This window comes from Budorcas taxicolor, chromosome 5 (genome assembly GCF_023091745.1).
Source record: "Budorcas taxicolor isolate Tak-1 chromosome 5, Takin1.1, whole genome shotgun sequence".
Lineage (NCBI taxonomy): Eukaryota > Metazoa > Chordata > Mammalia > Artiodactyla > Bovidae > Budorcas > Budorcas taxicolor.
In genome coordinates this window covers 85209715-85225481 of record NC_068914.1, presented here as the reverse complement: position 1 = coordinate 85225481, position 15767 = coordinate 85209715, and the positions used below count along the sequence as shown (strand labels likewise).

At 36.2% G+C, this 15767-nt stretch overlaps 1 protein-coding gene across 1 annotated transcript in view; it reads left to right on the top strand.

Annotated features, from left to right (window-relative positions):
• The window catches only part of LRRK2 (leucine rich repeat kinase 2), a 213824-nt gene that overhangs the window by 176067 nt on the left and 21990 nt on the right, over positions 1 to 15767 (top strand). Inside the window, exons 42-44 of the mRNA XM_052640501.1 lie at positions 9597 to 9767; positions 11169 to 11269; positions 15146 to 15340. Coding sequence (XP_052496461.1) covers positions 9597 to 9767; positions 11169 to 11269; positions 15146 to 15340 — 467 coding nt within the window. The remainder of the gene's footprint in view (positions 1 to 9596; positions 9768 to 11168; positions 11270 to 15145; positions 15341 to 15767) is intronic.

Below are 15767 nucleotides of genomic sequence, written 5' to 3'. Positions count from 1 at the left end.
TGCAGGTAGCTTCTTATTTAAAATTCTCCAAAGACAATGTATTCCCCAGTTCTCAACCTGTTGGCTTACACCACCCATCTCTGTTAGAGTGATTAGGGAGGCCTTTTAAATTCCAGTATTTATCCATTTAATTGGAATATTTTTTAGTACTTAAAAAATTTATTTAATTGTAGGCTAATTACTTTACAATATTGTGGTGGTTTGTGTCATACGTTGACATGAATCAGCCACATAAATGTAGATTTGCATTTTATGTTAAAACTTTTGGTTCATCAAGAGTTTATTAGCTGTTTCGAATAATGTAGCTACTCCTTTTTTCTTTATCAAACAACCTATGCTATTATCATTTAATTAACTATGTCTTTTTCTCCACTACTCTGAGTGTCACCTTTGTCACGTCTTTCCTGCATATTTGGGTCTTAGTCCTCATTCAGTTTCAGTACTGTGTCATTCTGCTTAGGTAATCAATGTTTTAAGTATGTAATTTATAGGACAGTCTGATTTAAAGGGTTATTTACTCAGAGTTCTTGAAATTAATGATTTTCAAATAGCTTTATCATTTTCAGAGAAATGAATTATAGTAATGCTTTATGCATTTTTGTATTTAAAGATATAGTTGTGAATAGTATATTTCACGTTATTCCATATACCCTTTCGATTAAATGTCATTTTATTGCTATCTATGACAATATGTTTGATCTAGACCAGTCCACCTGAAGGATTAAAGTCCTGTCATCATTTAGTGTTTATTATTTAAGGGAGATTTTTCCTAAAGGCATCTGTTTTCCATAGATAACTTTAGAAGAAACTGTTAGCATGGTCAAGAAATAAGATCATTAGAAGTTCATTGGTTGAAATAAAATCATTAGAAATTCATTGGTTGAATTTCAAGAAACACTTAAGAGTGCATTTTTTTTTTTTTTTTTTATAATTGAAGTAATTCCTGGCTATATAAATCGGCTACATTCTCCTACTGGGGATTATGTCAGTGAAGATACTTATATTTTGAAAGGGAGAAGATAAGAAGGTTGAAACCATTTCCTTATTGAAGTAAATATTCCTTTCTGTATCCTCACAATTATCTTTCTTATTGTCTCTGACTAATTTTGAGAAAAATTGTAACCTTTTGTGCGGCCATAAGATCTGTGGATTGCTATCTAAAGGGATAAAAAAAAAAACTAATGTAAAAAGCTATGTGCCATGGATTAAAATTTAAACAAAGTGACCCCTCAAGTATCTCCCTACTCTAAAAACTTACAATTCTCAATCCTAATGTTTCTAACAGTCAAGTGGGAAAATGCCAAAGGTTTTAAGTTTTTTAATAGTACCTTGATGTAACAGATACACAATAAATACCTTTTGTATTTTTAATAGTACCTTGATGTAACAGATACACAATAAATCTTTTGAATAATAAATAATTGGATGATTTAGTTTCACCTCCAAAAACTATATGGGTGGGGGTTACTCAAAAAATTGAAGATGGAAATTTTGTATGATCCTTCAGTTTTACTTCTGGGCATTTACCTGAAGAAAATAGAAACACTAATTCAAAAAGACTTATGTGATTTAATGATCATTGCAGCATTATTTAAAGTAGCCATGATATGGAAACAATAGAATGGGAATGACTAGAGATCTCTTCAGGAAAATTAGAGCTACCAAGGGAACATTTCATGCAAAGATGGTTGCAATAAAGGACAGGAATGGTATGGACCTAACAGAAGCAAAAGAGATTAAGAAGAGGTAGCAAGACTACACAGAAGAACTATACAGCAAAGATCTTAATAACCAAATAACCACGATGGTGTGATCACACACCTAGAGGCAGACATCCTGGAGTGTGAAGTCAAATGGGCCTTAGGAAGCATCACAAAAGAAAAAAAAAGGAAGCATCACTACGAACAAAGCTAGTGGAGGTGATAGAATTCCAGCTGAGCTATTACAAATCCTAAAAGATTATGCTTGGAAATTGCTGCACTCAATGTGTCAGCAAATTTGGAAAACTTCGCGGTGCCCACAGGACTGGAAAACGTCAGTTTTCATTCCAATCCCAAATAAAGGCAATGCCAAAGAATGTTCAGACTGTCACACTATTGCACTCATCTTACACACTAGCAAAGTAATGCTCAAAATTCTTCTAGCTAGGCTTCAGAATTTCAAGCTAGATTCAGAAAAGGCAGAGGAACCAGAAATCAAATTGCCAATAGCTGTTTTATCATAGAAAAAGCAAGAGAATTCCAGAAAAGCATCTACTTCTGCTTCATTGACTATGCTAAAGTCTTTGACTGTGTGGATCACAACAAACTGTGGAAAATTCTTCAAGAGATGGAAATACCAGACCACCTGAAAAATCTGTTTGCAGGTCAAGAAACAACATGAAACAATGGACTGGTTCCAAATTGGGAAAGGAGTACGTCAAGGCTGTATACTGTCACCTTGCTCATTTAACTTATATGCAGAGTACATCATGAGAAATGCTGGGCTGGATGAATCTCAAGCTGGAATCAAGATTGCTGAGAGAAATATCAATCACTTCAGATATTTAGATGACACCACCCTTACGGCAGAAAGAGAAAGGAACTCAGAAGTCTCCTGATGAAAGTAAAAGAGGAGAGTGAAAAAGTGGTGAACTCCGGGAAATTCCCAATCTTTCCTACAGTTCTCAATGATAACTTTGCTGGGTAGAGTATTCTTGGTTAGAAGGTTTTTTCTTTTTTTTTGTTTTTTCCCCTTTGAGCACTTTGTGCATATGCTGTGTCACTCTATTCTGGCATGTAAAGTTTCTGTCAAAGAGTCTGCTGATGGCCTTATAGGATTTCGCTTGTATGTAATATGTTGCTTTGCTCGCTGCTTTTATCCTTAACTTTTACCATTTAATGATAATGTGTCTTGGTGTGTGTCTATTTTTGTTTATCTTAGAGGTTTGGGGACTAGATTAGGGAAATCTTCCTCAGATTAGGGACATTTTCAACCATTTATTGTTGCTATTCAGTTGCTAAGTCATATCTGACCCTTTGCAAAGCCATGGACTGCAGCATGGCAGGCCTTTGTGTCCCTTACTGTCTCCTGGAGTTTGCCCAAGTTCATGAACATTGATCAGTGATGCTATCCAACCATCTCAGCTTCTGCCTCCCTCTTCTTTTGTCTTCAGTCTTTCCCAGCATCAAGGTCTTTCCCAGTGAGTCAGCTCTTCACATCAGGTGGCCAAAGTATGGGAGCTTAAGCATCAGTGCTTCCAATGAATATTCAGGGTTGATTTCCTTTAGGATTGACTGGTTTTATCTCCTTGTTATCCAAGGGACTCTCAAGAGTCTTCATTGTTGTTCAGTCGCTAAGTCATATTTGACTCTTTGTGACCCCATGAGCTGTAGTTCACCAGGCTTTCTGGTCCTTCACTATCTTCTGGAGCTTGCTCAAACTCATGTCCATCAAGTCGGTGATGTCATCCAACCATCTCATCCTCTGTTGTCCACTTCTCTTCTCACCTTCAATCTTTCCCAGCATCAAGGTCTTTTCCAATGAGTTGGTTCTTCGCATCAGGTAGCCAAAATACTGGAGTTTCAGCTTCAGCATCAGTCCTTCCAATGAATATTCAGGACTTATCTCCTTTAGGATGGACAGGTTGGATCTCCTTGCAGTCCAAGGGACTCTCAAGAGTCTTCTCCAGCACCACATTTCAAAAGCATCAATTCTTTGGTGCTCAGCCTTCTTTATGGTCCAACTCTCACATCCATACATGACTACTGGAAAAACCATATCTTTGCCTATATGAACTTTTGTTGGCAAACTGATGTCTCTGCTTTTAATACACTATCTAGCTTTGTCATAGCTTTCCTTCCAAGGAGCAAGTGTATAATAATTTCATGGCTGTGGTCACCATCTGCAGTGATTTTGGAGCCCAAGTGAAATCTGTCACTGTTTCCATTTTTTCCCCTTCCATTTGCCATGAAGTGATGGGACCAGATGCCACAATTTTAGTTTTTTGAATGTTCAGTTTCAAGCCAGCTTTTTCACTCTCCTCTTTCACACTCATGAAGAGGCTCTTTAGTTTCTCTTTGCTTTCTTCCATTAGTGTGGTATCATCTGCATATCTGAGGTTGTTGACATTTCTGCCGGTAATCTTGATTCCAGCTTGTGCTTCATCAAGCTCGGCATTTCATATGATGTTCTGTGCATATAGTTTAAATAAGTATGGTGACAATATATAGCCTTGCCGTACTCCTTTCCCAATTTTGAACCAGTCTGTTGTTCCATGTTCAGTTCTAACTGTTGCTTCTGGGGCTGCATACAGGTTTCTTAGCAGGCAGGTAAGGTGGTCTGGTTTTCCCATCTCTTTCAGAATTTTTCACAGTTTGTTGTGATCCACACAGTCCAAGCTTTTAGTGTAGTCAGTGAATCAGAATTAGATTTTTTTTTTTTTAATTCCCGTTGCTTTTTCTATGATGCAACAGATGTTGAATAAGTTAACAACAAGGCTCCTCTACCTTTTCTAAATCCAGCTGGTACATCTGGAAATTCTCAGTTCCTGTATTGTTGAAGCATACCTTGAAGGATTTTGGGCTTGCTATCATCGGGAGATGGCAATGGTCACCCGCTCCAGTAGTCTTGCCTGGAAAATCCCATGGACGGAGAAAGGAGCCTGGTAGGCTGCAGTCCATGGGGTCGCTAAGAGTCAGGCACGACTGAGCAACTTCACTTTCACTTTTCACTTTCATGCATTGGAGAAGGAAATGACAGCCCACTCCAGTATTCTTGCCTGGAGAATCCCAGGGACAGAGGAACCTAGTGGGCTGTGTCTATGGGGTCGCACAGAGTCGGGCACGACTGAAGCGACTTAGCAGCAGCAGCAGCATATGAAATAAGCGCAATTGTGTGGTAGTGAGAGGGTAACAGGTAGGAAGGCCCGAGGTCCCCAAGTGGCAAGAAGAATAAACTACAGGTGGCAGACTTTTTCTTTTTCCTCAAACCTTGTGCACATAATGGCTCAGCAAACCAGTATTCATGTTAATTGTTTTATGGCTGGGGATGACATATCTTGTGTCACTATATGCACTATCTCAAAAGTGCATATTGTGGGAGAAGAGCCTGGTGAAACTCCCTCAGCCTTGAGGCATTTCTCTCCTCTGATTAGAAGCTTATTAACAAACGTAAATTGTCTTGCTAAAAACTAGCAATGGGGCAGTCTTTCTGTCCCCTTCTGATGTCTATGTCAGATGCTTTCCCTATCTCTGTTATGCTTCAATAAAACTTTGCTACACAAAAAGCTCTGAGTAGTCAAGCCTCATCTCTGGCTCTGGTTCGAAATCCTTTGTTCCGGAGGTTATGAATCCCAGTGTAGCACACGGCTCACAGCCACAACCTTTCAGTAGTTTGAACATTCTTTCGCATTGCCCTTCTTTGAGATTTTTATAAAAACTGACCTTCTCCAGTCCTGTGGCCACTGCTGAGTTTTCCAAATTTGCTGGCATATTGAGCGCAGCACTTTCAAAGCATCATCTTTCAGGATTTGAAATAGCTCAGCTGGAATTCCATCACCTCCACTTGCTGTGTTCACAGTAATGCTTCCTAAGGCCCATTTGATTCACACTCCAAGATGTACGGCTCTGGTGAGGGACCACACCATTGTGGTTATCTGGGTCATTAAGATATTTTTTTTCCAACAGTTCTTCTGTGTGTTGTTGCCACCTGTTAATTTCCTCTGCTTCTGTTAGGTCTTTGCTGTTTCTGTCTGTTATTGTGCCCATCTTTGCATGAAATGTGTTCCCTTGGTGTCTAATTTTCTTGACTAGATCTCTAATCTTTCCCAATCGTTGTTTTCCTCTATTTCTTTGCATTGTTTACTTGAGAAGTCTTTCCTATCTCTCCTTGCTATTTTCTGGCACTCTGCATTAAGATGAGTTTATCTTTCTCCTTTGCCTTTCACTACTCTTCTTTTCTCAGCTGCATGTAAGGCCTCCTCAGACAACCACGCTGCCTTCTTTCATCTATCTTTTGAGGCTATGGTTTTAGTCAATACCTCGTGTACAATCGTCTGAATCTCCATCCATAGTTTTTCAGGCACTGGTTTATCAGATCTAGTCCCTTGAATCTATTCATCACCTCTCCTATATAATCATAAGGGATTTGATTTATATTCTACCTGAATGGCCTTGTGTTTTTCCCTAATTTCTTCAATTTAAGTCTGGATTTTGCAATAAGGAGCTAATGATCTGAGACACAGTCAGCTCCAGGTCTTGTTTTTGCTGAATATATAGAGCTTCTCCGTCTTTGGCTGCAAAGAATAGAATTAATCTGATTTCGATATTAACCGTCTGGTGATGTCCATGCGTAGAGTTTTCTCCAGCACCACAATTCAAAAGCATCCATTCTTCAGCACTCCACCTAGTTTATGATCCAACTCTCATATCTGTACATGACTGCTAGAAAGACCATAGCTTTGACTTGTTGGCAAAGAAATGTCTTTGTTTATATTTGTTATAGACTGTTACCACTATTCCTTGAAATAATTTTTCTGCCATTTTCTCTCCTCTCCCTCTGAAAACTCTATAATGCAGATGTTATTCTGGGTAATGATGTCACAAACGTACTTTAATGTATGTCCATGTAAAACAGTATTTTTATTTTACTTCTTTATCTGGATGAGTTCCATTGCTCTATCTTCCATAGTCTTAGAATGATCACTGACTTATTCTTCTACCTCATCTAATCTATTATTGAGCCCCTTTAGTGATTTTTCAGTTCAGTTATAAACTCTGTTTTATAATTTTTATGTTTTTTCCTTGTTCAGTTTCTCACTGTGTTCCTTCATTATTCTCTCAAGTTCATTGAGCATCTTTATGACCGTTACTTTGAATGCTTCATCAAGTGAATTGCTTATCACTGTGTTTATTTTTCTGAAGTTTTGTTTTGTTGTTTCAGTTGAAACAGCTTCCTCTGTCTTCTCATTTGCCTCATTTTCTGTGTTTGTTTGTATGTATTGAGTAAGTCTGTGATCTCTCCTGTTCTTGAAGGAGTAGGTTTATTAAGGAGATATACTCTGTGAATCAGAAGTGCAGTCCCACATGGCCCCCAGAGGCAGGTGCTCAAAGAGTATCCTCTATGTGGGCTGTATACACCCTCCATTTGTGGTAGAACTGCAGCTGCTGTTAAAGCATCCTGGTGAGTAGGGCTGGCCTCCAGCCTGCTGTGAGATCCAACCACAGTTTTTAAGTACTCTTAACTTTACCATTTATTTTCTGTGTGTCCTTAGGAAAACATCTAACACTTTCGTGATGATTATGTTCTTTGTAAAATGGAAAGTTCTCATCTGCCTATTCAGGAAGGTGTGTGTAAAATGCTATAGTGATACAAATTAGGAACTGTTGTGAAATATATACATTATGTCATAGGTACAGTTTATTAGGGATCTATTTTAGAACTATCTTAACTACTTGTATAATTCTTTCACTTAGGTGTGAGAATTATATTATAGCTAAGTTAGAAAATGTCCTTATCCTGTTGTTCAGTTGTTAAATCGTGTCTGACTCTTTGTGATCCTGTGAATTGTAGCATGCCAAGCTCCTATGTCCTCCACTGTCTCCTGGAGTTTGCTCTAATTCATGTCCAATGAGTCGGTTATGCTATCTTACCATCTCATCCTCTGCCACGCCCTTCTCCTATTGCCTTCAATCTCTCCCAGCATAAGGGTCTTTTCCAGTGAATCAGCTCTTTGCATTAGGTGGCCAAAGTGTTGGAGCTTTAACTTCAGCAACAGTCCTTCCAATGAATATTCAGGGTTGATTCCTTTACGATTGACTGATTTGATCTCTTTGTAGTCCAAAGAATTCTTAAGATCCCCTTCACGGGTCACAGCCTTGTCATGACAAAGTGGCTTGTATAACTCAAGCCATGAGCCATGCCATGCAGGGCCACCCAAAATGGACAGGTCATAGAAAAGAGTTCTGACAAAACATGGTCCACTGGAGAAAGAAATGGCAACCTACTCCAGTATTCTTGCCTAAAGATCCCCATGTATCCTTATCTTAAGGATACATATTATATTTAGGTTTGAAATATTTTATCTTCAACTTAATATAATGTCAGATATTTTATGTACATGCACAAAGACAAGGAGAGAATGAGAAAGAGTGAAAGGGAGTGACAGAGAAGGAAGAAGACACACACACACAGATACAAATGTGTGGAAATGGTAACAGAGAAACAGAGAAGAGGAAAAAATGCAGCAAAATGTTCATGAGAGAATGTTTACAGTTAGTTCAGTAGAGGTTATCATGCTCAAACTTGTTGTCTCCATCCTTTTGACTCCTAGCTTGTTGAAGGGTTGACGAGCTTTGTCTTTCACTGAGAAGTGCTGTTAAAAAGTTTCTCAGTTCAGTCGTTTACTCCTTGAAGGATATGAATTCATACTTCATTATATTTTCCTGGCTATATATTTACCATAGCAATCATATATGTTCATTGTGGAAAATTTGAAATTATAAAGGAAAATAAAAGCTACTCATAGTTTTTATACTTGGAAATAATTGTTATTACATTTGGATGTATTTCTTTGTAGTTTTAATTTTGCATATTCCCATTAACTGTTTATTTTGAAAATGTTTCAGCCTATGAAAAAGTTGAAAGAATAGTATAATATATACCTATATACCCTTCACATAATTTAATTATTAACTTTTTGCCACATTGTTGTTCTCTTTCTGTTCTGTTTGAATATGAGTCTTTTAAATTGAGTTGAAGATGTCATGCCGTGTCATCCTGAAATGTATTTGCATGCATTTTCTTAGTATTGTATAAGGATGTTTGCTTGCATAATAGCCATACCATTATCACAGCTAAGAAAATTAATTCAGGTGATAATTTTGTCTATTCAGAATTATACATTTTTTTCATTTACATTATAACATCTTAAAAATTATTTTAAGTTATTGCATAGTGTATAGTATTTAACTTATTTTCTTTATAGTTGGATTTCTTTAGATTGTTAATGTTTTTATTGTTATAGGTAATGTTGAAATTACTCTTTTTTTCTCAAGTGATTAAAATGATTTATCTTTATTATGAGATGAAAGGTTTTATTTCCTTATAAAAGAATTTCAGGCATGAACCTTCACTTGAGATAGAGGGCTTTTGTTTATTTTAGTTGTGGTTTTCTTTTTACTTTTCAACTGAGTTAAAGGAGTAGAGTCACATGTTCTTGAAATAATAAGTCCATTAACATTTTAGCCAGGTTAAAGTGACTTGGAGTAAAATGTGCAAATCTGCCTCCTGCCTCCTCGTCTGTTTGAAATACTACCCTGAGAATAGTTATTATTAAGAAGGATATAGTTTTTCCCCCTTTTAGGATTTATTTAATTGTGAAACATTACTAAATAATTTATTATTGCATGTTTATCCTTATTATTCTTCAAAATTGACCATGGGTGAAATGTCTTGGGACATGGCTCTTAACTGACTTAAGATATCTGCATTTAGAGATGATACGGCCTGTTTAGACTCATCTTCTATTCATTAGCATACAGGCCTAAATATATACTTCTTTGGGTGTATAAGCCCTGGGTTTGAGCATATTTATTAATATGTCTGTTTTCTTTCAGGTTTTCGTGCACCTGAAGTTGCTAGAGGAAATGTTATTTATAACCAACAAGCTGATGTTTATTCATTTGGTTTGCTACTTTATGACATTTTGACAACTGGAGGTAGAATAGCAGAGGGTTTGAAGTTTCCAAATGAGTTTGATGAATTGGCAATACAAGGGAAGTTACCCGGTAAGTTTTATCTACAATAAAGATTATTATATTTTAATTTAGCAGCTTCATTTCTAAGTTATTATATACTAATTCATTTTACAACTGATAATTTTTTTGTTTACTGCATGAATAGTCTTAAATTCTATGATGCATAAAACATAGAAGATATAGGGTTTCTTTTTAGTATTCTAAATATTGATATATTAGGTATTGTATTTAGAAGAATACTCAGGAAAGGAAATACTAGCATAAGTCCAGGTTAGTGACTTTTTTCTCATAAAGAGTTACTAAGTGTCCATTAGCTTGGAGTATTTTCATTTTCTTGAGTGAAGTAATTTCTAGGCAGGAATGAAAACAAATTATTGACTATAATAATTTTTAGTAGTAAATATTAGCAAGAATTAGTAAATGAGTGTTTAATGAGATCAGATCTATTTTGAATGGTTGCCTCATGCTTTAAGGGATTCCCTGGTGGCTCAAACGGTAAAGCATCTGCCCTCAATGCGTGAGACACAGTTCGATCCCCAGGTTGGGAAGATCCCCTGGAGAAGGAAATGGCAACCCACTCCAGTACTCTTGCCTAGAAAATTCCTTGGATGGAGGAGCCTTGTGGGCTAGAGTCCATGGGGTTGCAAAGAGTTGGACATGACTGAGTGACTTCACTTTCACTTTTCACTTTCACTCATGCTTTAAAGAAATTCCAGGACTTTTTTCTTTCATTCCTTAACTGTTACTTCAGTTTGCATTCTGAAATATTCTTTAAAATATATTTAGTTGTTTCTCATATTTTCTGCTTTTCACTTAAAAGAAGTTTTGAGTGTACACTGTGTTCCAGCTACAGGGAAGATAACTATCTCCTTTTGAGGACCTTTAAAGATTCCCAGCAGAAGGAAATCAATTATTATTTGACTAAATACTTCGTGCACAATCTGAGTCATCTCCCTCGTTTTATCAATTAGGTATCCAGGAAAAGTTTTCAGGTCTCTATTCTACACCGACCAGAAAAATGGCATACTTAAAAACAAATGTTCACAAACTGACTGTGGGGATATGAGGACTGAATGCTTGTCTACTTTGAATATTAAAATAAAAGTATGTGCGAAAAAGTCTAATATATGAACAAAAGTGTTTTCAAAATCTATTTGAAATGAATGTATGAAATGAAAATCTATTTTTATTCAATTGGTATTTGTGTCTCTTTTTATACTGTAAAAATCAAGGACTCTTTTTTGATGTTTCTAGTGGAGATAATTAACAAAATTGGCTTTAAGAGTGATAAGCAGTTCATAATAAATGTGGGATTATAGAAATCAATGTTTCCTTTGCAGTGTCTGGATCTCTCATACACATTGAGAAGAAATAAAATAATCTTTCTGATTTGTTCAGTGTTTTAGTGTGATTGGTTTTTTAATGTTTTAGATCCAGTTAAAGAATATGGTTGTGCCCCATGGCCTATGGTTGAGAAGTTAATTAAAAAGTGTTTGAAAGAAAATCCTCAAGAAAGACCCACTTCTGCCCAGGTATTCATATCATTAAAATTTATCAATATTTTGTACAGAACATAAAATATTTATCTATTTATAAAATAATAAAAAAATATATATATACTTAAACATATAAATACACTCACAGTTTAAAACAGTTATAAAGCAAAACTGTTACATCTTCTCACCACCTTGGGCACAAAACAAAGGGTGAACATCCCAGAAACGCACATATGCCGATTTCTGGTTGCATCACTCTCTTTCCCTATCAATGCAGCCACTCTCGTAACTTTCATGATAATCATTATTATTTCCTCTTTAAAGTTTCACTACCCAGTTTAATATTCCTGTATTCATAATTTATTTCAAATGAAATCAGTCACATCTGTTCTGAGATTTTTCAGTTTTTCTCCCAACATCGTTTTGTGATCTTCATCATGTTGTTGAACATAACTGTTGATTTCTTTCCCAGCTACTCCATTCCATTGTTTGAATGCACAACAATGTATTTACCCATGACCATATCAACGTTTCTAGTTTTTTGCTATTATCAGTACTGTTATGAGCATGGTTGTACATCTCCTAGTGCAAATTGCACAGGAATTGCTTTATGTTATATATCTAGGAGTTGAATTGCAGAATCATGGAATATGGGAATGTCTAAATCATTTTCTGAAGAAGTTGTACCAGCTTAACGGTTCCATCACCTGTATATTATTGTAGCTGTTTTTTTAAAATATATTCTCCTTAAATGTTGTACTATCTGATTTTTAAATTTTTTCAAAATGGATTCAGTTTTGTACATTGGTTTACATTTTCCTAATTACTAATAAGGATGAGCATTTCTTTATATATTCATTGGTAATATATATGTTTTCTCTTCTGGAAAATGCTTGTTCATTGTTTTTCCCATTTTTCTATTAGGTTATTTGCATAAAAATGAAATTTAAAAACAGCTTCTTTCTTTTCTATACTGTATACTAAAACTTAGTTGGTTACGTATGTTGCAAATTTATTTTCCCAATTCATGGTTCCCATTTTTATTTCCTATTGAGTGGCTTTTGCTTAACAGAATTTCTTAATTTTAATAGAGATAAACTTAACAGTACTTACTTTTATAGCTACTAATTTTAGAATCTTGTTTTAAAAGGCCCTTATCTCTCCCAGAGCCACAAAAATATTTACCTATGTTTTCTTCATAAAGTTTAAAGTTTTGTTTTTTATAAAGTTCTTAATTCATCAGGAATTGTATTTTTATCTACATCCAATTTTCTTTTTTCCATTTGGATAACCTATTTTCCAGTTTCATTTATGAACTTGTTTCTTCCTTTGTCTTCCATTGATCTTTGTTTTTTCCGTTTGCACTCTTTGATTTACTCTCAAAGATACACACATGCATACTCTCTTCCATTGGTCAATTTACCTGTTTTTCCTCCAGTACAGTCCTGTCTTAATTCCTGAAGCTTTAATAGTCTTTTCCCCCCATAATTGTTATCCTTTAGGAATGACTTAGCTGTTCTTTGGTCTAGTTTTTCCATATAAGTTTTTAAATCACTTTGTTAACTTTTTTGAAAAATTCTATTGTGCTTTGGATTAGACTTGCAATGAATCTATAGGCAATAGCCTTATAATGTACTAAGTCACTGTATTCTTGAATGTGGGTTATCTCTCTGTTTAGGTTTTAAGTATCTTTCAATGAAGTTTTGCAATTCTGCATACAGGTCTTGCACATCTTTTATGTTTTTTTTTTTTTTGCTATAAATTGCTTTAAACTCAGTTCCTGGCTTGAGATGTTTTTGAACCACCTAGGTGATGGGAATCTTATCTGTAAATCTTGAGAGCAAGCTTATGAATAACAGTTTCTCAGGGTTCTTTTGCTCTTTCACTCTGTGTCTGTAAAGTCCCAAGGCTACTTTCCTTATAGACCAGTGGGAGTGGGGCATGGCTTTATTTCTAGTTTTCATTTATTCTGAATGTGTGGCCCTTTGGGATCCCAGTTTTATCTCGTTACTACATTCTCCACTTTGGGCATCCCTAGATTTAACTCTTTCCCACCAGCCCCACAAGGCATTCAAAACCACAAATCAGTTTTACTTCAGTAGACCAGTGCCTTAAGGGAAAATCAGGCTTTGGGGCTCATCTGACCTCTCTTGATTCTGCCTTTCATTAATATTTTGGCCTGATAATTCTGTATGGTGTTGTCAGATCCCTAATGTTTTTAAGAGGTTAAAAAAATTTCTTCAGCATTTTGAATTATAGTTTGCTGGAAGGATTGTCCAAATAACCTTTTCTATCATATTATTGGAAATAGAACTCTTGCAGTTTTTAAAATTTTATTGTGTTTTTATTTCTTGGTCACACTGCATGGCATGCAGGATATTAGTTTCCTGACCATATCAAACCCTCACCCCCTGTAGTGGAAGTCTTAACCACTGGCCTGCCAGAGAAGTCCCTCTTACTATGTTTTAAATAAAACATTTAATATATCAAAATAAGAGGTATTTTTATGTTTTGGACTCTTAATTTTGTATAATAATTAACTGAAAAATTTTTGTTCAGTTTCTTACTGAGAAATAGCTGAGGACATGTACACTACCTTTATCAAACAACCTATAATCACTTTGACTACTTGTCTTACTTTTTAATTTTGGTTGCTACCAGAATTAATCACACAGACTTAAAAAAAAAATCTTGGTGATATTCTCCAAAGCTTAATTATTGTTTTAATTTTTACTTATACTTCACTTGTATTTTATAGGGTTTTTTTCTTTTAGCCTATGACAGTATTCAAAAACTTTCTCATACCTATTGAAAATACCATGTGTGCTAAGCAAGATAGGTAAACTCATACCTTTGTCAGATGAGGCAGTGGGTGAAAAGGAGCTTTCTTGGAGTCTCCTTCATGGCAGGCAAATGGCTGTGACGCGAGACTCTAATTCCATTTTCCTGACACTGTTTCCTTACACTGGCTTTATGCCATCTCTCTAGTTCTTTAGTGCTTGAAGGAAAAACAAAAACAGAATCTTCAGGTGATTTGTGAGCTTGTTGCCATGCTGCACTTAGTCGCTCAGTTGTGTCTAACTCTTTGTAACACCATAGACTGTAGCCCACCAGATTCCTCTGTCCATGGGATTCTACAGGCAAGAGTACTGGAGTGGGTAGCCTATCCCTTCTCCAGAGGATCTTCCCAACAGAGGAGTTGAACTGTGGTCTCTTGCAATGCAAATGGATTCATTACCAGTTGAGCTACAGGGAAGCTTGTTCCCAAAGATCAAAATTTCATTTCCCTCCAACTGGTAGAAGCTCTTGGCTCTTGTTGGCTTGAATATTTATCTCCAACGTGATGTGTTTCTGCAGTATAAAACTGAATGAAGAATAGCTCCTGGTTCTGCTAACTTTCTGTTAATTTGGCACTTTGGGGATTTCTTTTCAAAGAATTCAAAGTTACAAAACACACAGTACATAAAAAAGTGTGTATAGCATGCACAGTTTAAAAATAAGTTATTTTTTTGATGTAATTTTATCTCTAGTTTGTTAATCTTGTTACTCTGGGTGGATCACAGTTTAAATAACAAATTTAGATTTTTCTTGATGAAACTGTAACATTTAACTGTAACATTATGCATAATGATATGATCTTTCTAGGTGTTTCCCAGGTGTCTTGGTGATAAAGAATCCACCTGCCAAGCTGGAAATGCAGGTTTGGTTCCTGGGTCAGGAAGATCCCCTGGAGAAGGAAATGGCAACCCATTCCATATTGTTGCCTGGGAAATCCCACGGAGAGAGGAGCGTAGTGGGCTACAGTCCATAAGTTCTCAAAGACTCTGACATGACTTAGCAACTAAACTACCATCATAATCTTTCAAGCAGACATGTGTTAACTTGACGTGTGTTGTTTTTTAAACTCCTCAGGTCTTTGACATTTTGAATTCAGCTGAGTTAATCTGTCTGATGAGACGTATATCAATACCTAAAAGCTTTACTGTTGAATGCATGGTTGCTACGAATCATAACAGCAAGAATGTGAGGATTTGGCTGGGCTGTGGGCACACTGACAAAGGACAGCTCTCATTTCTTGACTTAAATACAGAAAGATACACTTCTGAGGTAAATCCAAATACTCTTTAAATTAGTGATATTCTAGAAAAAGTTACTTGTGTTTGTTTTAAAACCACAATGTATGTCTTAGGTCAGGATCCCTAGAAACAGAGCCTGAAACAGGATTTTATATAAGTGATTTAAGGAAAGAGAGGGCTTCCCTGGTAGCTCAGCTGGCAAAGAATCCGCCTTCAATCCAGGAGATCTGCACTTGATCCCTGGGTTAGGAAGATCCCCTGGAGGAGGGCATGGCAACCCACTCCAGTATTCTTGCCTGGGGAGTCCCCATGTACAAAGGAGCCTGGCAGGTTACAGTCCATGGGGTTGCAAACAGCCAGACATGACTGAATGACTAAGCAGAGCACACAAGGAGAGAAAAACTTTAAAGAAGATATGGGAAGCCGCATAGGTCAGGAGAAGCAGCTCAGCAAAAATG